Source organism: Emydura macquarii, unplaced genomic scaffold (genome assembly GCF_026122565.2).
Source record: "Emydura macquarii macquarii isolate MOO-44397 ecotype Brisbane River unplaced genomic scaffold, CSIRO-AGI_Emac_v2 contig_306, whole genome shotgun sequence".
NCBI classification, from domain to species: Eukaryota; Metazoa; Chordata; order Testudines; family Chelidae; genus Emydura; species Emydura macquarii.
Genome location: NW_027130443.1, coordinates 4827450 through 4853107, shown reverse-complemented (window position 1 = coordinate 4853107; position 25658 = coordinate 4827450). Strand labels below are relative to the sequence as shown.

Below are 25658 nucleotides of genomic sequence, written 5' to 3'. Positions count from 1 at the left end.
AAATCCAAGTTGTAGTTCATTTAAAATATGGTTTATTTGCAAACTAGAGGAGACATACAAAGGAACTTAATCTCATCTAGCCAAAGGCTACAAAAAACTGGGTTGGGGGGGGAAGCATTATGTAGTTACAGAGATGAATTGGTAAAATAAATCTTACCTGCTAGAAACCATCTGTCAGGCAGTCTCATTTCAGTTCTGTTCTGTGGGAGTTGGCAGCCTATCACCTCAGCAGAGCTCAAAACAGGGCTTCATTGAGTCCTTTGCTGTAGTAAGTCCATCTGTTTAGTTATCTAGAAAGTAGGTGTTCAGTGTCATTAGCAAGTTCAGACACTGCCAGTTGTTCACCTCAGTTGTCAGTGCATTACCCACTTTTGTAGTTGTGTGTATATTACAACATATGGCATTCAAAGGGGTGATCTATCAAGAAAATCTTTTTTTTTTTTTCCCCAAATTTCCTTCACATAGTTGAGGAATTTCAAAGTCTTTTCTATTCAGCCTCAAAAGTATCATCTTGAAGTAAGCTATGGTGCATTTGGAAGAGATTCTGCCCTCAGTGGGTATTTTTAAGTAAGATGGTGGATGAGTTTTATACATGTGCGCTATTGATTCTAACCATATGTGACGGGGCTCCACTCACCACTCTGGCACCTCCTGCTGGTCGTCTTGGTGATTAGCGTCATAGGTTAGTGCTCCCTCTCCCACTGGTTCCTTGCCTATTGTCACTTCTGTTCCTGCACCCATGTATCTCCAAGGACCACAGCATCCTCTTCACTCTGGCCATGTCACAATCTGTGGCCGGCCCCCTCCCCCCCCCCCCTTTCTGGGAGTGAGTGCTGCAGCTCAGCTGTTCCTCTGCTTCCCCAGTGGCAATGCTGTGGGAAGACCTGGGCCCACCCACTACGCTGGGTCCCAGCCCAGCGAACCTGCAAATGGCAGCCACATGCTGTGTCCCCTCCAACTCCTTAGTACATTTCCTTGGGCCACTTCCCCACAGCCCCAGCACCGTCTTCACCCTTCCCTTAGGGCCTCAACCTGCAAATCACAGCAGCCAGACAGAAGCTCTCTCTAGCTCCCCCGATCCCTACTAGCAGCACTGCTCTGTTGAGGATGCTTCCTCCTGCCTGTCAAACACTTCCCTCCTTGAACTCCTCAAGTCTTCCCTCCTTGAACTCCAGGGAATAACTGACCTTTCTCTACCCTGCAGCTCTTCTTTTATGGGCCTGCCTGACCCTAACTGGCTGCTCCTCTCAGCCCCTCTCTAATTGGCTGCCTCTTGCACAATCTCTTTAGGGCTCTGTTAACCCCATAGAGACCAGTGTGGGGCTAATGCCCCATCACACGTACTTTACATTGAACTGTTTCTTACCCATTTAATTTCTCTTTGTATTTTTATAACAGCATTGTCCAGAAGACATTTAAAGATAGTTTTGAGGCTGCCTGCATTTGTCTAATTCACTTTTTTCTCAGTTAAGCATGGGAGTGCTGTTGTAAACTCATTATAATTGATCTTTCTGTTCACTCTCTACCTTCTTAATCTCTAGCCCTTTGCTCTGCTTCAAATCCAGCAATCTTGCTTACTGCTAGATCAAAGTTTCCCAATATTTTACCCGCAGACTATAACACTCTCCATTCTAGCTTTGTTCAGCCTACCCTTAATCTTCATTCTAATTTTGGAAATAATACCCACGATTTCAAAATTATGGATTAGAAGTTCTCCTGTGATTTGGAAGTTGAATCTCTTAGTCTCCTTCTTAGAAGCTGAGAGCATTATTATGAAAGGCCAAGGAGAAGTAATGTATATTGTGTCACAGTTTGGGTCTTCTCGTGGTATGAGGCAGGAGAGACTTGTGGATTTTTGTGGTGCTTGGTTGGCTACATGCCATGTTGTAGTTCCCTAAAGCCTAAATGAAATAGCTTTTCTGCAGCAAAAAAGCAAGCATTGTCAGGGAAATTGGTACAGTCCTGTAGCAATCCATTGAGAGAGAGATGCCCCTGGATTGTGATTTGAACATGGACCCAGCTGTAATATTGCCTCTTACCAAATAGATTGGGCCATGTTTTCACTAACTGTAAAGCTTCATTCCAAAAGCCTGTGGGGGGTGGGCAACAGTTAACTTTTGTTGATTTATCTACTGATAAACTGTTGCAGTCATTTTATTAGTCTTTATCCTGACTATGACTTGAATTGCACTACCATCTTTCTTTAAAAGTAACTTCTGAAGTGAAACTGGGAAATAATTCCTTGGAATCTGCAAAAGAGCAGATTGGTGAGCTAGCCAAAAGGACTACTAACCAAAATACTGCCTCACACCACTTGCATTTATATAAGGTGATGCCAGTATTTGCTTACTATCTTTATGGTGGAGAAGAAAGGAAGATTGAAAATACCAGAATCAAGGCAGGAGGACAACTTTTTTTAAAGCCAGTAAATCAGTACAGAAATATTGTGGTGGTTCTTTCAACAAAGCAGCTCCAAGGTTGATTAACTGATAGAAATGCAAACTATTCCCTCCCCACAGACACATCTGTGCCCCTTTTATAATAACCCCACACATACCTGCTCTAATTCCCAGCTCTGGAGTGTGCCATGGCAGGCAGGTGCTCTACTATGTTGTCAAGTTCGTTCCTGTGTTGTTTTGCATGAGTGAATAAATGCTTTCTTTGTTAGCTTTTCTGGGAGAAGAAACTAAGTGGTCTGAATGCCTTTGACATTGCAGAAGAACTGGTGAAAACAATGGACCTTCCAAAGGGTTTACAAGGTAATTAGATCATGCTTTTAACTGTAGGCCCATCACTGTTGTATTAGCTATGTGTTTTGAAGGTACTGTGGGCTTAACCCACTTTCTGTCAGGTGTTTAGCTCTTTGTGGGCAAGTCCCAACTTCAGAAAGAACTGGCTATGACTGGGGACAGACTTAAATTCAGTGTGTGTAGCCCTGGGAGCATTGAGGGACAGTAGGAGAAAGTGGCATGTCATCTCTTGTACTCAAGTCAATTAAGGAGCTCTTTTGACAGGTTCTGAAGGGAGTTTCAGCTAGCCATCCCATGTCAGAGGATAGCTGTAGTGGAGTGACAGTCCTCAATGTTTACACTGGGATGTGTAGGACACCTGGGGAAAAGGAAAAAAAACCCCGTGTGTACCATTTTAAAATATAAAGGAACAGCTATACCATTGCATCAGCGGGATCTGCTTAATGTGGGATGCAAAGAAGAAATGTGCTGACTTTTGAAGTAACTATGCAGCTCTGCCTCTTCTAAAATAGAGAGTGCCGTAGCCTGTATTATTTTTAGTTATTGCTGTTAAGTTGATGGAATTTACAGAATTTTTTCCTCTTTAGGGGTTGGACCTGGTTGCACAGATGAAACGCTTCTGTCTGCTATAGCTAGTGCCTTGCACACTAGCACTATGCCCATCACCGGACAGCTCTCTGCAGCTGTGGAGAAGAACCCTGGAGTTTGGCTAAACACTTCACAGCCCCTCTGCAAAGCATTTATGGTGACGGATGAAGATATTAGGTATTAACCAGAAATGGTCACTGGTTCTTTGCTTTTGGAATGGTTTTTGAGGGTAAAACAGTTAATGCCGTTTTATCAAGGCTAAGCTTAAATTTGATAGATAAGTATAACTCAATGGGGTTATGTGATTGCTTTAAATTAGTGTGGTAGATTAAATTAACTTAAATCCAGATTTCATTGGAAACTAAAGAAAAGAACGTTAGGTCTGATTATTGTGTTTGGACTAAGTTAATTTTACCTCTTACATTTTTTGAGGAAAGAAATACTGTCACCCTAGTGGAGGACACCACCACGGATTTCTGCTCTTCTTTAGGCACCTACTACTTTTAATCACCAGAGAACAGGCCCAAGGAAGCTTTGAGCAGACCTGTCAGTTCCACTAAGCTTCATGCTCCTAGATAATCATGCTGTGTGGAAGTGGTGTCTGTTGTGTTAAAGGTCATGACCAAAACAATGTCTCTGAACTCCAACTTCATACTGCTCAGAAAAAATGCTTCCCTGTTTGCATAGCAGTAGCAGTCCTTCCTGCAATACTGTAGATTTATAGCAGATCTTCCAAGGCAGCAGCCACCTCTGGTGGGGAGGGGTGTGCACTTGCGCAAATTATCCTCTTTGTATTTCTGCAGAACAATATTTTCCCAAAATTTCCTGCGGTCACTTACACTTCTACAAAAGGTCAAGCAAAGAAAGAAAAGTAACAGTGTCCCTGAAGGAATCATCTTCAGCGATTGAAGGGGCTTCTGATTCTAAAAGTCTTGACTGCTTGAGCTAAAGGACCAGATCCATTAGTTCAAAAATAGTAGCAGACACATACACCATTCTTCTTTGAGTGCTTGCTCATGTCGATTCCAATTAGATGTGTGCGCGCCTCATACAGATGCCAGTGATATCCATAGGGTTGGCTCTGTAGCCCTCTGGAGTCATGTCTTCATGTTGCCCTATGCAGGGCTCTACTGACCCTCCGCCTCTTCAATTCTTTCTTATGGCCTGAGATGGTCAGTTGAAATTTGTAGTCTCTTGCTCAACAAGGGCCTTTCCTCCAGTGTTCTTCACTCTGTTCCTGAGTCAAAGATTAAAGTTCCTCCTCATGGAGGCAGCTCTCCGTCCCTCCCCAAGCATATCGGAACGAGAGCCCAACATGCTGGCATCAGTCAGGAGCGCACTGGCATCTATTTGGGATCAGGCGCCAAGGAAGCACTCTAGTTCCTGAGACCCTCGGCACCATAAGGGATCAACGGCACTGAAGACCTTGTTGAGTGTTCAGCACTGCTCTCACTCCCCTGTCCCCAAGAAGAAACAGAAGAAGTCAGACGGGTTGCTTGCCCATGCCCAGACCATCAGGGCCTGAGTGCTAGCGGAATGCGACCATGCTGGGCCACTCAGGCACTGGTGCCATGGCTGTGACACTGTCAATTCCGGCCCTGGAGAGGGGTGCATCGAGTCCGGCGCTGACAAGCTCGCCAACCAGAGAAGTGGAGGAGGACGACTTAGAGCTACCCTCCACTCCAAAGACTTTTGAAATGGCCAGAAAGCTCGTAGAAAACACCATGCCGACGACGATGACCCAACCCGTAGAAGGCCAACAGAGGTACAAGCCCTGGCACTAAAGCAACAGATGGTGCTGCCAAAGGGAAAGCCAGCAATGATGCCCCACCAACCATTGCCATGGCACCATTTGCTGGCACCAAGGGGCACTGCACCTTCGTCCCCAAGGAGCGAATGTTCTGACTCAGACATAGGCTGAGGGGCTCATCCGGGCCACCCCAGGACTCAAGGTCTGTGCTCACAAGGAGATCTGGCTACCTACCTCAATGTAAGGGACCTCAGAGCAATGCGTCTGGCCTGCCAAGCCTTCAGGGACCATCTGAAGGGCAAATGTGTGGCAGTAAGAACAGACAACACAATAGCAATGTTCTATATAAACATACAGGGTGGTGCTCGTTGCTCTCTTCTGTGTCAGGAAGCCCTTGATCTCTGGCACTTCTTCATAGCTCATGAGATTCACATAGAAGCCTCATATTTACTGGGATTTCAGAACATGCTGGAGGACCACCTCTGCAGGTCGATATCTGCCCATGAATGGTCTCTCTGCCCAGATGTGGCAAGCAACATCTTCCAGAGGTGTGGCATTCCCCAGATAGACTTATTTGTGACGGAATCCAACAGGAAGTGCAAGTAGTTCTGCTTCTTCCAGAATCTAAGCCCAGGGTCGATAGAAGATGCCTTCCTCATCTAGCCCAGCTTGGCCGTGCCAACACAGGTAGGCCATGCTCTCGATCTCTGAGTGGAGACCCCCATCAGCCTTCCACTAGTGTGAGACCTGATCACTCAGGACCATGGACACCTCTGCAATCCAAATTTACAATCCTTACAGCATGGAAGCTCCGTGGCTGAACCTACAGAAGCTGGAATGCTCAGAACAGGTCAGAGAGATCCTCCTGGGAAATAGAAAACCCTCCATGTGGGCTATATACTTAGCAAAATGGAAAAGGTTCTTGATCTGGTCCATGGAAAAAGGCACCTCTTTATTCTGGACTACTTGCTACACCTTAAACATCAAGGTCTTTCAAAATCTTCAATTAAGGTACACCTGGCTGCGATTTCGGCTTTTCACCCGTGGGTGGCTGGCCGCTCAATCTTTGCGAACAACATAGTGGGTCACTTCCTCAAGGGCCTTGACAGGCTGTTCCCTCAAACGCACCATCCGGTTCCCCAATGGGACCTTAACTTGGTTCTATCAGCACTTATGAAACCACTGTTCAAGCCATTAGCCACATACTCCCTCCTATACCTCTCTTCGAAGGTAGCCTTCCTAGTGGCCATCATGTCAGCCAGAATAGTCTCAGAAGTCAAAGCCCTGACCTCCAGAGTTTTCGAATACGACCTTTTTCAAAGACAAGGTTCAACTGCGACCACACACCCCCTTCCTTCTGAAGGTTGTATCACAATTCCACTCAAATCAAGATATTTTCCTCCTGGTTTTTTATTCCAAGCCGCCCGCCAGTAGCCGGGAACAGAGGTTCCACTCCCTGGACGTCCAGAGGGCATTAGCATTCTATGTTGAGAGGATGAAACCCTTTAGGAAGACCACTCAACTCTTTGTCACAGTAGCAGACAGAATGAAGGGCCTCCTGGTCTCCTTCCAAAGGATCTCGTTGTGTGTCAAGTCCTGTTATGACCTGGCAAAGGTACCGGCTCCAGTGCTGATAGCTTTCTACAAGAGTGCACGCGACCTCAACAGCTTTCCTAGCACAAGTTTCAATTCAGGACATATGTAGGGCAGCAACGTGGTCATCCATCCACACCTTTGCGTTGCATTATATTATCACTCAGCAGACCAGAGACGATGCTGCAGTTGGTAGAGCAATACTACAATCAGTTACCTGTTGAATTCCGACCCTGCCTCCTGAGGATTTGCTTGGGAGTCACCTAATTGGAATTGACATGAGCAAGCACTTGAAAAAGAAAAGACGGTTACTGAATTTTGTAACTGTTGTTCTTCGAGATGTGTTGCTCATGTCCATTCCAAGATCCACCTGCCTACCCCTCTGTCGGAGTCTGCCAGCAAGAAGGAACTGAAGAGACGGAGGGTCGGCAGAGCCCTATATAGGGTGCCATGGAGGCGCGACTCCAGGGGGCTCCAGAGCCAACACTACGGGTGCCACTGGGGGAAAAACCTTCTGGTGACTGTGCACGCACCTAATTGGAATGTCATGAGCAACACATCTTAAAGAACAACAGTTACAAACAGTAACCGTCTTTTATTGTTTAGCTACTAGAGGGGGATAAAGAGCCACATTAGCATGTTAGCATAGGTTACACAAGCACTGGTAGGGTGAGTTTGGATTTGCTCCTGTTGGATCAGAGAAAAGTGACTCCTTCCAGAACTCCTTCAAATGCAGACCTTTCAGTTTGAAACTGAAAGGCCTGTATTAAAGAAGGAAACAGTTCAAATTAATATAGGGCTAGGATAAATCCTATTTGCCTGAAAATACCATCTCTCAGGGTTCTCACTCATGGGTTCTAGGTTCTTAGCATGCGACTGATAATAACTAGCAGGACTTTCCTAGCTCTTAAAATTTCTGACCCTTCTGGGCAGCTGTAGTGGAGTTGAAGGTGATGCAGGCCCTCTGGTGGTGAAAGGAATCTGTGTTGGGGATTTTCATCCAATAGGGAATTGCTCTGTTTTGAACTAGCTGAAGAAAAAGGTGTGGGAAATTCCTTGTACACCTGCTTGGATCTCAAAGACAGTAAAAAAAAAAAAAAAAAAAAAAAATCATGTTCTCCCAAAGGAATGTTATTGGCTATGTCTTCCATCCTCTTCATGGAAGATTGGTGTTGGAGTAGGGCCATGGCCCGTGGGAAGCTTTTCTTTACCTATAATGCTGCAACCCAGATTTCTGAGCTACAGCACTGAAATTCATTTGGATGGTGGCTACAACCCTTTGCGTTACAGATTATCAGGCTTTCATGGCAAAAGGTCAGGTGGAGCTGTGAAAGAATGCCTCCACTCTGGGCAGTTCTCTTACTCAAGAAAAATGCCATGAGTTGAAAAAGCTAGTTCACAAGGGTGTAGTCTTGACCCAACATCATGTTTGAGTGACTGGGGATGGGCCTTTGTAGTGGCTGCTGCCTCAGATTATAGGATGTCTGTAGACTTGCTTGGCTGCGGACAATTAGGTTTCTCTAGAAGGTCCATAGAAAGCTTAAGAAGGTGACCTACACAAGAGAATAATTTGTTTGGTGAGTAGATGGCAGCTTTTTTGCAGAAGGCAAAGGGGATCAGGACCACTCTATATTCTCTTGGGGCTGTCTCACACCTTAGATCCTGTATAGGAGGGAAGGGAAAGGCTTTGCCTTAAAAGACATCTTTAACATAAATTCAATGGATTAGCCTTTCTGCCTCAGTATCAGAAGTCACAGGGTCTTCAGCCCCCTTTTAGGAAGCTGTAAAAACTGAAGGATTTTTGCAAGGTTCCAGAGTGTTTAGCAAGCCTGCTATAGCCAGTAGGCTGCCAGGACTTTCCTACCAGAGGCAGAGTGGGAGCTGTTTTACCCTCTAAGGCAATTAGTCGCCTTAGATGTACAGGTCCTGAACATTGTTGCTTGGGGCCAATAGATCAGCTTTTCGGAAGATACTTCATCCTCCATTGCCCATCACAAAAATTCTCTCAAGCTGTTCAATATCTAGAAGAGATGCTGTAAGAAATCCAGTTCCTCTTGGCAGAGGGTCATTGAGCCTATTGCAGTGGACAAAAGAGAGAAGACTTTATTCCAGATGTTGATAGTCAAAAAGTAGCTGGATTCAGCCCTATCCTATATGTTGAGGAACTGAATCAATAACTGGTCAAAGAAAAGTTCTTCTTCGAGTGCTTGCTCATGTCTGCTATAGGTGTGTGCACGCCTCCGTGCACGGCTACCAGAACTTTTTTCCCCTTAGCAGATCCCATCGGGCCGGCTCTGGCGCCCCCTGGAGCCCTGCGCACATGCCACGGTATATGAGGTGCTGCCGGCCCTACGCCCCCTCAGTTCCTTCTTTCTGCCCATGATGGTTACTGGAACTGCCTGTGCTTGCACTGCAAGTGCTTAATACCCCATGTTTGAACTTTAAAGCAATGATTTTTTGTGTTAGTTAGTTAGTTTAATAACTGTTGTTAGTGGTAGTTAGAGACTTTGGGATAGTTTAGCTGAGACTTTACCAGGAACAAGTATGCTCTGGTCTCATGGCTTCAAACCGTGTGCTTCCGGTGGGAAGGCTTTCCTGCTAAGTGACCCCCACTGCCTGAAGCGCGGGGGTGGGGAAGCCTTTGTAAGAAGAACGGATCTGCAAGGCTTTCAGACCAAAATCCGCCTGAAAGCTTTGCTCATGGAGTTCCTGACCAGCTTCGAACCAACCTGCTCTGCTGCTGTACCCAATGTGCCATTGGTGCAGAGGGCACCGTTGGCACTGACCCGAGTCGGCACCGCGAAGAGATGGAATCAGTGCTCGGAGCGCGGATACTCCCCCGCACTGGCTATCAGGAACCTATCAGTCTGAGGCAAACACTCAGCATGCAAAATTTCAACCCAAATGTTTGCCAACTGAAAACAGGGTCATATTGTGGGATCTGTTAGACAATCTTAATAACAGGTGTTGCAACCAGCTTCACCTGTAGTATATTTAAATACGATGTTACAAAGAATTACATTTTTTAGCATCCCACATCACCCCTCTCTAACCTCACAGCAGAGGTATTTGTACTCCTTCCCTTGAACTTGGCAGCTTTTGTGAAAAGTAATACAAGTATTCATTCTTTCCTGGCAGGAAGCAGGAGGAACTCGTACAGCAGGTGCGGAAGAGGCTGGAGGAAGCACTGATGGCTGACATGCTCGCCCATGTAGAGGAAATAGCAAGGGATGGGGAAGCTCCTTCAGAGAAGGAAGGGGGCGATGAAGAAGGAGAGGAGGAAGAGGAGGAACAAGACCATGAACAAGAGATGGAAAATGTATAGTCCAGGTAATATGGTAACTCTGAACTATTGCCTCCTTTCTCACCTTTCAGTCCTCAGTGAACAGCACCATCATGAGGGAAAAAATGTATCCAAAGGGAATCTTAGAATTGGCAGTAACATCCTTCTCTAGTATGCACTTTAAAGGGTGGGTAGTAGCTTCTTTTAACGTGGGTTTAGTGTGGAACTTTGAGCCATTGTTTTATTTTTAAACCTTATCTCACAGGCTCAATTCATTGATGGTGACCTAAATGTTGTTTTGTGTGTGTTTTAAGGGGCGGGGAGGGTTGATCTTAATGTGAAATTGACAAGTGTCTGTCATAAAAACACGATCACAGCTGAGATTAACCCCCTTTGGATATTTTTAGTGGAATGGCTAGTTGGTCCCTGTTGGCCTGGAGTGTGATACTGTGGTGGAGGCATTATATATGAAATGAGCTTGCTTTGTTACTATTTTGTACCAATTTTTTGGATTAGAGAGAGGATTTTGTTCTCCAGGATTGTCACTTGGTACTTATCACAAGCACTAAAGGATACAACCAAGAGATTGGGTGCATTTTGAAGGGACACTATTTATTCCTTGCTCAGCTGTTTTAAGTTGACTAATATTAATTTAAAAAACAAACAGTGGTTTTATCTTCAGATCTTCATGTTGTGCCAAGCCAAGTTACTTCATGGATCTTCACTTAGTGTCTGATATACCCTATAGACCCGAAACACAGTGTCATGTTATAGAAGGAAATGCCAACATTATTTCTATTCTCTCGATGTATTGCTTTGTTACAACCCTGGCCAGGATCCATATGTACCATCAGTTAAGTTTATGCAATATGAGAAAAACAGCACTCAATGACTATTTCATGTTTGATCATTTAAAGTTATATCCCAGGAAAAGCAACTAGTAATCTGTCACTGAAATGAGAGAGCCAATATCTTTGCTGTTTCATTACTTAGACTGTAGATTGTGAGCTTCTTAGGCAAGAAATAAAAACTTAGTGGAAGAAAAGAGCCTTAAAATGAACAAGAGAAAAATGGAAAAGTCCTCCTTCGGAGACAGTGACAGCTGCATTTCAGTGCCATGTAGGATCAGGAGCGATCTTTGTTTTTCCATACTGGGAGGCTAATCATTACGATTGGGTATGTGTGACCTATGGAAGATGCTGTCTTATATCAGGGCTCCTTCTCTTCATAGTGTTGTCACTCAGCTTAACTGTAGCCTTATTTGAGTACTCCATAGCTTTCAGTCCTTTTCTGATGAAACAGTCCAGCAACAGCAGCCAGCCAGATAAGATGACAGACTACCGTGGTGAAAAGCTGGGGCCAAAGAGACGGTTGTGTTGAAGATCTAAATGAGAGACCTCACCCTGATCCTTAAAGAGTCCACTTGCTGCAAAAATGTAAAAGTGCCTGATGATTTACCAAGTGTTTCTCTCTGCTTCTTTCTTCCAGGGAGTTCCATCTAAGAATTCCCAGTCTAAACCCTATCAGCAGGGTCAGCACAACTATTTACAAAGCCAAGAGTGTCTGCAGACTAAATTGCACCAACCATCCAACTGTACCTATGAGCATGTTCAATGTCCACTTCAGGAAAAAGTTGAGAAGCTGATGGCTCATTAGTAGCTGGGTTGTTTTGAAAATGAACTATACTTCTTCCTCCTTTTCTAAAGGGGTGGGGGAATAAAGAAATGCAAAAGTGGGGGGAGGGTTAAAACTAGAAACCAAATTCCTTGTCTTATTCATGGGTCATACAATGTGGTCAAATTTTTCCAGTCTTTTCTATCTTAGTACCTTTTAACAGTGACATAGAGAAACAATTTTTTCTCTCATCCTAATACACATGGAGGGCAAGAGAGATGCTCTTTCACTCCTGTCCACTCTGCTGTGGGCTACCTGTTTGTACCAAACTGTATGTTGTAGATTGTCGTTCCATATGTGAATTCAGGTCACTGAATTGCATTTTCCTCTCAAGACCAGATTGGACTTGAGTAGTCCTAAGAGATGAAAAGCTAGTGCCTCTTCCACTTTGGGCTGTGATAAGCTGGGAAAGCTACACTGTAGGAATCAATTTTGTATCCGTGACAACCTGTTTCTATAACTAGTTCCAATACCACATTAAATGCATTAGTTGCCAATACTTGGCATGGAAGCCTGTGTGTCTCCGAACATAGCTCATTAGGTTTTTCAGAGCTCAGTATATCAGTGTGTAATATAAGGAATTCAACTTTGGTGTAAGTCTGGTTGAGACACCTTTTCTGCTAAAAACAGAAGGTACAATATGACTCATTTCTGGCCAACAAATGAGGAAAATTTCCTCCTATCTCTTCTGGTGCCAAGTACCCCAACCTCTGTTTTAGTATGTGTGGAGTGAAGGGAGTCAATTCCCATAGATTTGTCAACACATCTGCATTTGACAGCAGTAGTGTTCTGATCGCTTTTAAAACAAGAAAGGCAAAAGTTTTTGACTTTTCTATAATTAATAGCTAAAAATGAATTTAATGCTTTTTATTGAGCATTGACTCTTTCTTACTTGCATGTGCAGTGGAGTGACCAGCATTTTTTGTCCAACAGTGAAATGATGTGAAACCTGCCTTAATGTGTCATAAGAATTTGGCTTCACCCTGGGTACCTTGAATTATTCTTCAGTCTCTTCTTATGTATCTCTGAGCAAATAGTGGGAGAAACTAGCAGTGGGTGAAAATTAATCCACCCAGAGAAGTGGAGCGAGGAGATGGTGAAGGTCTGAGCTTATAGATTGAAGAAAATATCCACTAGGTTACAAATTCTTTTTGTTCTGGGGTATCTATGCATAATTCATGCCTGGAAGTGTCAGTTGAGAGTATAGTATAAAGGGTGGAATCAAATATTGCACCTCTAACCAATTGTATGAGTTGCTGGTATCCCAAAAATTGGAACTGAAGTAGCTTCCAGAGAGCCTCTGTCTCATAGGAATGTTTAGCAATAACAGTGAGGGGCCAGGGGCATTTCTTGGAAAGTAATGACCACCTTTGGGACTAGTTCTACTCAAGCCACTGAGTTGGTTGAGAAATGTCCCATGCCAAAGTTACTGATGCTACATTAACCCTCACCTTTTAAAAAAAAAAAAATAATTCCACAGCATTGTTGTTCATTTGGAGTACTACAAGAAGGCTGGATTTGTATTTCACTGCTGCTGTACCAGGCATTGCTTTGGCAATGGCACAGCTGCCAGATAGAATTATTTTCATTTTTGAACAGTTTGTTATGGTTATTATTCTGTAAATCTGTCCTCCTGTAACTCATTGTGTTCAATTAAATGTTTCTCATAGAAAGTAGAGCTTTTTCTAGTCCTGTGTCAAGCTCTTGTTTGGAGTATCTTTGCTATTCCATTGCAAGCTGTCCTTATGGAGAATCTCTTGCATTATATTTTGAGATAATTTTGGGGGACCTGAAAGAAGGAAATGCCATGTAAACTGTGTGGAAAAACTGGTCCTTACTGCAGTGCTCTCCCCTGGCTTCACTGTGGATGAGAGACTAACAAGGTGTCCTATAGCTACCTACTCTTTCCCCCTCACCTATGACACTCTAACTCATACTAGATTCTTGTTCCCTTAGACCTCATTGCTCATTCACCTTGCATGGGAGGAGGGGGCAGGTAGGAAGATGCAGTGAATTTTATTTATTTTGTTTTTTAAATTCTGGTACCATCTAGAGATTACCATATTCTCTGTAGCATGAATATAAAGTTTTTCCTAAAGTGTATATGGTGTGGGGATTGGGAGGAGACCAAGAAAGCAATGTAAACATCCCAAAGTGTTTTAAAGTCAAGTGAAACCACTGGGAGGACCTTAGAATATGCCCATTTATTTTCTCTCCTCCATATAACCCATCTCCCATTGGTATTCTGTTCTTTACCTTCAGTTTTATAATTGTTTTTAATTTGGTGTTGATGAATCTTCTGTTGAAAAGCACCAAAGTGACCAAAGATCCTCCTCATGGTCCAACAAACAAATAATTTTACCTTTTTACCAAGACAGGAAGGTAAATAAAAGACCATTTTACAATGGACCTGCTTTTTCTACCATATCTATGCAGCAATATCTGGATTAGTTGGTCCTATCACAGTTCTCAACCTGGAAATAATTGGTGTACACACTAGGTCCCCATTTGCAGGATGGGGAAAGTTGATGATACTTCATTAGTGTCTTGTTAATTGGCAGAAGTGGTAAAGTAAATGATAGATGAATGGAGTCATGGCAAAACTTTTTAATAAGGCTAAGATTTAATCATGGGTATTTTTAATAAAAGTCATGCACAAGTGATGGGCAATAAACAAAAATTCACAGCCTGTGACCTGTCCATGACTTACTATAAATACCCGACTAAATCCTAGCTATTCCAGGGGGCCCTGGAGTGTTGCCCTTTGGCTGGCCCCTCTGACGGCTGGGACTGGCTGCCCCCGGTTGCATGCTGCTCCAATGCCCATGGAAACCGCTCTCTGACAGCCTCCGGGACCACTGCTCGGGCAGACCCTAGGGCCAGCTACTCCAGCAGCGGCCAGTGCGACTTGCCCCAGGGGTCAGCGGTGGAAATCACAGAGGTCACAGAAAGTCACAGAATCTGAGACTTCCATGACAGACTCACATCCTTACTTATTAACCTTTGCTAATGTCTGGCAGTACCTGTGCAACACCTTGGCAAGAACATTCTCTGATCTGTTCAGCCTCTTTAGGGAAGAATCACAGAGGAGGGTGTATGTCTCTTTAGACTAGCAAATGGAATACAGCTTCCATGGGCACCAAGCATTACTTAAAACAAACAAACCCCACAAATTCCAAGGCCAAGTAGCCTTACGTCTACTCTACACTCAGATTTTGTGCTGGTAGAACGGTTTTGGTTAAGCTTGTATTTTTTTTTTTTTTTACTGGAATAATTATACCCGTACAACCCTTAGTATAAGCACAGTTATACCAGTATAGCTTATTCCTCCTCCTGCACAGCAATAAGCTATATCAATAAAAGCACTTTTATACTGGTATTACTGCATCTGCTGTAGGGGAGTTGTTCCACTTTAACCATATCACTGTAGTTAAAGTGATTAACCTTCTGTGTGTAGACAAGGACTAAAACTCTACTATTACTATATGGCTTTCAAGTAATAGCTATATATCACTTTATGTCATGTAAGTGGTCTTAATACTGTTAGCGCTATATCTTCAAAGTAATCCATATTGTGCTGGGGAAACAAAGTGATATGCTTGGATGCTATACTGCTTTCAGAATGACATTTTTCAAAGTGCAGGGGAGCCCAGAGGGGTGGGGGATGAACTAACTTCTGTGACTGGTTTAAAAAAAAAATCCAGATAATTAAAACGTCTGAATTTTCACATAGCAGCCATCTCTTTAAAGTTACGTTTGTTATGGCTACTGACCTCCTAGAGTGACATATGTGGGCCATTTATACAGTAGAAGGCTAGTGGGTGGCTGATGCTGAAAGGGGCTGCTATATTGCATCATAATCTATCAGTTAATTTTTAAAAAAACAAAAAATGACAGCCTGCTAATATAGGGCCCTGACTGGAGGGGGAGGAAGGAGAATGAGAAGAGTTAGTGCTGGAGTGTCTTAGCCTTGTATGTAATCTTACAGTATGTTGTATGTTAAAAGAACTTAAAATGCAGTTCTGCTTTCCAAAATTACTGTAAAAATGGTACCTAACGGTTCTAACTTTATCCTGTGTATTCAGTGTCAGATCTGCTGACTTTATGATCTTATTTTGTCTCTTTACTGCTTTCTTCTCCTTTTGGTCTTGCAAGGCCAACAGAGTTATGGGAGATGTATTTAGATTCTCCTCCTGTTTGTGCATTATCAGCAGAATTGTTTTACTAAGTTCCAATCAGTGAAGCTAATGGGGTTGCATAGGTATCACTGGAGGCTGGATTTGGCCTGCAGAACTCTTGTAGGCCGTGATGCCTGAGAAGAAGTTAGCTGGACTCGGATCCCAGTTTTAACTTGCAGGCCTGAAAACAATTGGGGGCAGTGGAGGAGTCTTCCCACCCCTCTCCTCTCTCCATGTAAACTGAGCATACTTGATATGATGGCAAATGGACATTAATGGCTTGGCTGGACTCTTAATGTTTCTTTAGAGAAACATTCAGAACTGTATTTAGAGCCTTTCACTATACAGTTGTTTGTCTGTACGCTCATACCCTATAGCCCAAATGGAGCTATCTCAAATCTAACAGACTGAGTTATTTTTGCTTCCCAAAGTAAAGTTGTATTTTGGAATGCAAGGATTTCCATTTGACCCAGGGCAAAGTCTTGTGTAAATTATCCCTCTCCAAAATAAATCAGCACTACTGCATAGGCTTTATCAGCGGCTAGTTGAGATAACTTAGCTTCTGTACAGCCCTGGGAGAATGACCTACTGCCCCTTCTTCTGAAGCTGAAGAAACTTTGAGTGGGGATATGAGTATAAATAAAGTCTACTCATTAGCTGAAAGTGCCTCTAAGATAACCAATCTTGTATGAGCTGACTTCAGCAATTTGCTGGGGAGTGCAGAGCAGGGGACAGCAGACTATGTCCAATCATTAAGTTAAAAATTTCCCTGGGCTAAACGCTAATCACATAGCACTGTTAAAGGAGCACATGCACCACCCAAGCTACCTCTGAATGTTGTCAAAAAACTAAACAGAACAAATATCTTGGTCTGTCTGTGCCTCCTGAAGTGCTGCTTTGTCACCCTTGCTGCCAATAGTAGTACCAGATCTTGCAGCGAAATAACAGACTTACTCTCATTTAATAATGATTACCATGGAACTACTAACAGCTAGTCATTTACTGTCTCTTTCCAGTCCTGTACCCCTTTGTCTGTATCATCCCCAGAATTTGTCCTTTCCTTACTATTACTTTAGTCATCCCTGTATAATTTCCTGTCTTGAATGTTGCAGTTCACCCTTTTTAAATCAAAAGGTCTTAAAACATTTTCATAGTGTCTTAGTAAAATGTAGTCCACACTGCCATAGATGCTTCCCCTGCAGTTCACCAGTGAATAAAACCCCTGTGGCAACTACAGCAATTGTTTCTGTGGAAAAGCAATAGTAGGAAAGTATTTACTCTGTTTAGCTATCTGAAATTATATAGCGCACCTAGAAACAGATGAGCAAGCACCATGTTACGAGACAGCTCTCTGGGCCTCCAATAGTCCATGGACTGTTTGTTAGGAACCAACTGGTAATGTCAGGAGGTCTGGAATGCTGCAGTGAAACACTCCCACTTTTAGGGAAGCCAGGCTATGTTGGTCCTAATTAGCTTCCTGGCCCCCTCCATTCAAAATTGCTCCCCTGATTTTACAACCCGTCTATGTGCTCATTCAGCTCTTCTGTCTCTGACCTGCACACATACTCCTTTGCATGCTTGCTCCACTCCCATTCCCTGCTGCTCTGCAGCTCAGAAAGAGTAACTGTAATCCTTTAGAGCTTCTGAGTCACTTCCTCTCTGTCTTGCCTTGCTTATCTTGTTCAGTCTAGTCTGTGATTCTCCTTAAAGCAATATGTGATAATATGTATGGAGGGCTCCTGTTTTAAAAAAAAAAAAGGCAGAGGCGAGGAATGTTAGTGTACAACAAGAGGAGAAGAATAAAACCCTACCATCCAGTCATTTATTTGGGTTTTTGTGTATTTCAGTAGGAGCTCCCCCTTCAAAGCTCCAGGTGCTCTTGACAATCTTCTAAAAATTAAAATTAATGAAAACCACAGACCTGTCAATTACCCCAAATCAAATGCCATCAATTGGCTGAATATTCCTAGCCCCATAATTTTGAGCAGAAGATTCTGCATGCAGTGGAACTGCCTAACAGTGGATTGTTCCATTATGACTAAGGTTGCTATGATTACATACTTCAGTTCCCCTGCTCACCGAAAAGAATGGAGCACAAAGAGAACTGCGGAAATGGTGTAGTAGCTCATGAATGCGCCTGATGAGAAACCATCCTGATGGTCTTAAAATGGTGTGCAAGGTATGGGAGCATAAGACTTGAGCTCATTCCCATACAAGCAGAAATTGAAAGCATCCCTGGAACTGAGGGAAGGATGCCTTTAGCCACTAAGGTGTCACCTCTCTGGCCACTTGGAGTGTTTCAGAGGGTGGTGCAGGAACTCATGTCCATCCGTCAACCAAAAGGCTGGTTAGTACAATAAGGCATCTGTGAGGAAGAGGGAAAAAAGGAAACTTTGAGCCTGTGAGAGCACTTTAGAAGACCACAAGCAAAGTGGCGGTGGCAGCTGCCATTTAGTATTGGTAGGTACTGAGGATATAGTACTAATTACTGATGGTGGGTAATACTAAGTTTAAGTATGGCCTGAGATTAATAATACTTAGCACTTTCATAGCAGATGGCACAGCCTCAGAATGAAACATTTTGAAATATAGGCAGCAGGATGGTGGATGGGAAAGGAGGGCCATGAAATAATTTAACAAGTTCTCTCCCTGCCTCCCCCCAGTGACAGAGAGAGAGACCCACTGAGCTATATATTCTTTGTGTGGTTGTAGATGTGTATTCTACTCAGGTGTGCATGTCCAGCACACACAAACCAAAGAACTTTGCCTAGCAGTATCTGTAGGTGTGGTGCTTGCACCCTCTGCCCTTAGCCCCTCCCCTGGCTATTTAAGAATAGTACCGCCCCAACCCCCTTCAGTTTCTTCTAACCACCTGCGGCTTGAGTTGGAGGACTCGGTGCAGTTTTTACCTTCTGCTTTGTTTCCCAGTGCTGTCTGTGACTTCTCTGTATAGCTGTTAGTTATAGTGAGTTTTTCCCTAGGAGGGTGGTGAAGCACTGGAATGGGTTACCTAGGGAAGTGATGGAATCTCCATCTTTAGAAGTTTTTAAGCTGCAGCTTGACAAAGCCCTGGCTGGGATGATTTAGCTCAGGTTAGTCCTGCTTTGAGCAGGGGGTTGGACTAGATGACCTCCTGAGGTCCCTTCCAATTCTAATATTCTATGATTCTATGACCCCGGCACTGGACCCTGCTGCTGCACCTGGACTTTCTATCCCAAGATCAAGGTCACCTGCTCCACCTGGAGCTGGCCTCCCTCCATCTGACGGCTTGGATGCTCCGTGACTGAATAGGGAGGAGCAGGGCTGCTCAACCCATGCTTAGTGCATGCTCCTGGAGAGCAGGAAACCATCAACCAGATTGGCTTCTAGGGCTAAATGGAGGCGCTTCATCTGCTGGACGGCCAAGTGTGGCGTTTCCCCAACTGAGGCGTCGATCCCAACAATCTTGGAGTATCTGCTCCACCTGAAGCAAGAAAGATTGGCCATCTTCTCACATGAAATGATGACTAGTTTCCTCAAGGGTCTGGAGCTGCTTTTCCCGTCAATAAGGGAGCCTTTTCCTCAGTGGGACTTGAGTCTGGTCCTTTCCAGACTCACCGGACTGCTCTTTGAACCCATGGCCTCGTGCTCCCTTACATACCTGTCCTGGAAAGTCGCCTTCCTGGTTGCTGTCATGTCTGCCAGGCGAGTGTCGGAGATCAGGGCATTAACATCGGAACCATCCTACACGGTGTTTTACCAGGACAAAAGTCCAGCTCTGCCCGCGCCTGGCTCTTTTGCCAAAGGTGGTCTCCCATTTTCACCTGAATCAGAAGATTTTCCTGCCTGTGTTTTGCCCCAAACCGCAAGACTCCAGTGAAGAGAGGCATCTGCACTCTGTCAACGGGAGGAGAGTCCTGGCTTTTTACATCATCAGGACTAGACCCTTCCGTCATTCTACACAGCTCTTTGTGGCTGTTGCGGACCAGATGAAAGGTCTATTGATTTCCTCGCAGCAGGCTGTGAGCAGGCTGGAGTCATGCCTCTGGCATCCTTGACAGCCCACTCAATGAGAGTGCAGACATTGTCTGCGGCCTTCCAAGCACACGTCCCAATATTGGACATCCGCAGGGCAGCTACCTGGTCATCGGTACATACCTTCGCGTCCCACTATGCTTTGATGCAGCAAGCTTGGGACAACGCTGGCTTCGGTAGAGCAGTGCTTCAGGTGTCACGCCCATGAACTCCTGCCCACCTCTGGAGACACTGCTGGTGAGTCACCTAAATTGGGAATGGATATGAGCAAGCACTCGAAGAAGAAAGAAGTTACTTACCTCATAACTGTTGTTCTTTGAGATATGTTGCTTGTGTCCATTCCACACCCATCCTTCTTCCCCTCAGTCGGAATTCCAGCAAGAAGGAACTGAGGGAGGGGGAGCCGGCAGCACCTATATGTGGGCACACGTGCACTCTGCTGCAGGGGGCGTTAGAGCCAGCTCATACGGGTACCACTGGCACCGGTGCATGTGACAAGCGCACACACCTAAATTGGGAATGGACATGAGCAACACATCTCGAAGAACAACAGTTACGAGGTAAGTAACCCGTTCTTTCTGTTGTGCTCAGGGAAACAAGGCTTTACATGCATTCCTTGTAAATAGGGTTACACCAAAGAAATACCTGACTCGTATATCCTAACAAACAATCCTTCAAGGCTCCAAATGTTGGCTAAGCACTTGGGCTGGAAGGGGCAACAATACAAACCACTAAATAGCTGCTGAGTGTTCTTTGATACCTCTCCCTGCCAGGTTCTAACATTCTAACTTTGTTTCCATATTTCTGCATCAGGTTAATTTGCTATTTTGCTTCAGTCTTCATAAAAAAGGTAAATTGAGATGTTAAACACCATATTAACAAGGGGGAAAAAACACAAGCCAAAATAGGGAAAGACCAGATTAAAAAATGTTTAGATAAGTTAGGTGTATTCAAGTTGACAGCATCTGATGAAATTAACCCTAGGATGCTTAAGGCACTAGCTGAAGCAATTTCAGAAACGTTAGCCATTATCTTTGAGAATTCATGGAAGATAGGTGAGATCCCAGAGGACTGGAGAAGGGCAAACATAGTACCTCTCTTGAAAAATGGGAACAAAAAGGACCTAGGAAATTATAGATCAGTCAGCCTAACTTTGATATCAGGACAGATACTAGAACAAATTATTAAACAATCAGTTTGTAAACACCTAGAGGATAGTAGCATTGTAAGAACAAGAATTTGTCAAGGACAAATTATGCCAAGTAACCTTATTCTCTTCTCCAACAGGGTGACTGACCTAATGAATAGGGGCAAAGATGTAGACAGGATATATCTTTATTTTTAGTAAAACTTTTGACAGTCTCTCAGAACATTTTCATAAGCAAACTAGAGAAAGGTGGCCTAAATTAAATTACTATAAGTTTGAAAAACCGTACTTAGAGTAGTGATCAATGGTTCATTGTCAAACTTGGAAGGATGTGTCTAGTGGTGTTCCGCACAGATTTGTCCTGGGTCTGGTACCATTCAGTATTTTAATTAACAACTTGGATAATGGAGTAGAACGTATGCTTATAACGTTTGTGAATGATACCACGTTGGGAGGGGTTGCTAGCACTTTGGAGGACAGGATTAGAGTTCAAAACAACCTTGACAAATTGGAGAATTGGTCTGACATCAACAAGATGAAATTCAATAAAGACAAGTGCAAAGCTCTTCACTTATAAACAAAAAATCAAATACACAACTACAAAATGGGGAATAACTGTATAACTGAATAACAGTACTGCTGAAAAAGATCTATAGGGCATCCCAAACTGAATGCAAGTCAACAATGTGATGTAGTTGCAAAAAAGGCTAATATTCTGGCGTGTATTAATAGGAATGTTGTTGATGTCAAAAGACTCGGTGGGGACCTGATAAGTCTTCAAATATCTTAAGGATGGTTATAAAGAGGATGGTAATCAGTTGTTCTCTTTGTCCACTGAGGGTAAGGCAAGAGGTAGTCTGCAGAAGGGAGACTTAGGTTAGATATGTGGAAAAACTTTCTAACTATAAGGATAAACACTGAAATAGGGGTTCCACAACCTCCCTTGGTAAGCCTGTCACAGGTGGTCTAGGTTACTTGGTCCTACCTTAGTGTAGCCAGCCCTACGTTTCTATGAGTGTATGATCACATGCTGCCCACTCAGTTGTGTGTGAAATATCAAAGGGATAAGAAATACCAACTCAAAAGGCAATAGCATGAAAAAACGTGTTCCCCCCTGATGTAATATATCATTGCCATTCCCCTTCAAATCAGTTAATATTTGTATAACATACACCCAAGAATAGCTTTATGCCCAGACCCTGCAAAAACTTGCACATGTGCTTAGCTTTACGCTATACAAGTAATCCCATTGAAGTCAATGACCCCAGTACCCATATGCATAAAGTTACACGTATGCTCAAGTGTTTGCAGAATCAGGGCCTTATTTTGCTTAAGCATCCTTCATAAGAATAGTAACCCCAATATATTTAGAGAGACAAATATCACTGAGAGGATTAAATGTCTTCTCTTTTGTCTCTACCATTTTCCTTTTTGAAGGATGCAAAATCTGTGTAAGAGAGACTCTTCTCCTTAGGAGTCAAAGAAAAATATTACACTATAAAAAATCATGGAAATGGATATGTATTAAATTCTGATATGTAACTGATGGAATTGGGGTGGGAATTAGAAATTCTGAATGCCGCTGCATGTATCAACAAATATACCAGTTATGCAATTAAAGTTAAGTGCAGTTGAGTTCATTGAAGCATGGTTTCACTAATTTAATGTATAAAATTGTATTCATTTAAAAATAAAGACCATAGAGAGAAGCATTCATTAACACACAATACTGTGACTGGCTATATACACTCATGTACAGCAGGATCAGTTTAATATTTGCTTAATACTACCTGTGGGAGAAATCTATCCTGTCACTATGGGAGGGGTGGACTTCGTTTTTATTTAACAGCATCGTTGGTGTCTGTAGCACTTTGCAGACAAATAAAAGATGCTGTCCTTCCCAAGAGGAGTTTACAATCTAGGCTAAACAACATGACGGAGTGAAAATAACAGGAAACATGGGAAGCTTACAGAGTCTAATGTTGCTATGAGGTTTCTTGTTTTCATGTTGTATTTCCATATTTTGTGGGGTTTTTTTAAATTTCCTTTTTATTAAGTTGGTAAACTGGGATCTAGTAGGCCTGTTCCATCTTTGATGTAATAATACTACAGTGCACACTGAATCATGTATTTTATTAACTTCATATACTTTTTATTTTGTCTTTATTGGTGTTCATGAGAAATGCTCAAACAGATCCTTATGCGGTGTGATACTTGATTCTTCTGAGGTTATGGAATGTTAGTTTTTGAAAACGAAAAAAACTCTACAAACTCTGACTTAGGTGTTGATTTAATGTTTGTAAATTGAAAATACACTGTTTCCTACTTAAGACTGGACGTTTCTAATGCAATGTTTCTAGGATCCCACGAGGTACGTTACTTGGCAGTTGTAGTTTATAGAAATCTATATTTAGAGTCTGCTGTATGAGCGCAGGAGTTACTCTTTAGGAAAGAAGTGAGCAGAAGGAATAGGCAAACTTAAATTATAGGAGGTGGGGAAATAACCGTCATGGTAAGGTTGCCTAACATTTTCCTTCTGTTATAAAAACTACTGCTGGGCCTATGGTCTGGAGAGCTACATCACAGGGAATCATAGAAATGTAGGGCTGTGGAAGGAACCTCGAGAAGTCATCTAGTTCAGCCCCCTGCGCTGAGGTAGAACCAAATAAACCTAGACCATCCCTGACAGGTGTTTTGTCTCACCTGTTTTTAAAAATATCCAACAACAGAGATTCCACAACCTCCTTCGGAAGCCTATTCCAGTGCTTAATAACCCTTATCATTAGAAAGATTTCCTAATATGTAAGCTAAAACTTCCTTGCTGCAGATTAAGCCCATTACTTCTTGTCCTACCTTCAGTGGACATGGAGAACAATTGATCAATGTCCTCTTTATCACAGCCCCAACATGTTTTTGAAGACTGTTATTAGATTCCCCCCTCAGTCTTTTCTCAGGACTAAACATACCCAGTTTTTTTAAACCTTTCCTCTGAGGACAGGTTTTCCAAATCTTTTATCATTTTTGTTGCTTTCTTCTAGATTCTCTCCAAGCTCTCCAGCTAAGGCCTCGCCAGTACCAAGTACAGCAGGACCGTTACCTCCTGTGTCTTACATACATAATATACCCCAGAACGTTAACCTTTTTCACAACTGCATCACACTTGTCTCTCATTCAATTTCTGATCTACTGTAATCCCCAGGTCCAGTTATTCCCCATTTTGTGTTTGATTTTTTTCTTCCTAAATGTAGTACTTTGCACTTGTCTCTATTGAATTTCATCTTGTTAATTTCAAACCAATTCTCCAATTTGTCAAGGTTGTTTTGAATGCAAATCCTGTCCTCAAGTGCTAGCAACCCCTCCCAGCTTGGTGGTATTCACAAATTCATGCTCTCTATTCCATTAGTCAAGCTGTTAATGAAAATATTGAATAGTACCAGACCCAGGATAGACCCCATGGGATCCCACTAGATATATCATCCCAGTTTGAGAGCGAACCATTGATAACTACTCTTTAAGCATGGTCTTTCAACCTTTTGTGCACTGACCTTATAGTAACTTCAGCTAGATTGCATCTTCTTAGTCTGCTTCTGAGAATGTCATGTAGTACTGTCAAAAGCTTTACTAAAATCAAGTTATATCATGACTACAGCTTTCCCCCATCCACTAAGCTAGTGAGCCTGTTGAAGAAAAAAAGAAAAGGTTGGTGTCATGATTTGTTTCTGGCAAATCCATGTTAACTGTTCCTTATAACTCTATTATCCAAGTGCTTTCAAACTTAGTTGTTTAATTTGTTCCAGGATCAAAGTTAGGTTGACTAGTCTGTAATTCCCCAGATCCTCTTTGTTCCCATTTTTCAAGATAGGTACTATGTTTGCCCTTCTCCAATCCTCTGGGACCTCACCTATCCACCATGAGTTCTTAGAGGTAATGGTTCCAAAATTGCTTCAGCAAGTGCCTTAAGTACCCTAGGGTTATTTCACCAGGTGCTGCGACCTTGACTACATCTAACTTACTTAAATATTCTTTAACCTTTCCTTCCATAGCTATTATGGTTTGTTCCCCCCCCCCCCTTGTTAATATTATGTTTAGTATCTACTCACAATTCCCTTTTTTAATGAAGACTGAAGCAAGACCGGCCTTAAACACCTCTCCCTAAGTGATGTTGTCTGCTGTTCGCTCTTTGTTCATTAAGCAGAAGAGGTACAGGTTGCTTTGTCTTGCTGCTAATGTATTTTGTAAGCCTCGGCTTGCCTTTCCTTAACTCACTCCGTTAAGTGGCTGGGCCTAGGGCCCCATGGCAGCCCGAGGAGGGTGCGCTGTCAGCTGAGTTGGGGGCTGGGGTCGGGGTAGTCCTGGTCATGCCTAGCTCAGTCCCTCACCCTGGGTCTTCTTCACCCACAGGCAGCCCCCGCCGCAGAGCCCCCGCCAGCTGCAGGGCGAGCGGCTCCGGCCCTTGGCCCAGCCTCTTGCGAGGAGTCTCGCCCTGCTGCCGCTGCCTGCCTCGGACCCGACCTCCCTGGCCCCGGCCCCGTCCCTGCCCGCTGCCCCCGTCCCTGCGACGTGCCGCCGGCTGCCCCGCCCCGCTCGGCCCGGGCCGGGAACCAGCCGGGCTGCTCCGCTCTGCCCCGCGCCGCGGTGGGCGGCCCCGGCCGAGCGGGGTTGGCTGGCGAGCGCGGCCGCC

At 43.6% G+C, this 25658-nt stretch overlaps 1 protein-coding gene across 4 annotated transcripts in view; it reads left to right on the top strand.

The window, feature by feature from the left end:
- The window catches only part of MBD3 (methyl-CpG binding domain protein 3), a 42747-nt gene extending 17201 nt beyond the window's left edge, over positions 1 to 25546 (top strand). For 3 of the 4 annotated variants that reach the window (XM_067557482.1, XM_067557467.1, XM_067557490.1), the window contains exons 4-7: positions 2669 to 2759; positions 3338 to 3515; positions 9820 to 10011; positions 11453 to 13316. In XM_067557482.1, coding sequence (XP_067413583.1) covers positions 2669 to 2759; positions 3338 to 3515; positions 9820 to 10006 — 456 coding nt within the window. In that variant the 3' untranslated portion in view covers positions 10007 to 10011; positions 11453 to 13316. Of the gene's footprint in view, positions 1 to 2668; positions 2760 to 3337; positions 3516 to 9819; positions 10012 to 11452; positions 13317 to 25378 lie in introns of those variants that run through there. The other variant, XM_067557475.1, reaches the window with a different exon arrangement.
- Positions 25547 to 25658: the final 112 nt, after the last annotated feature.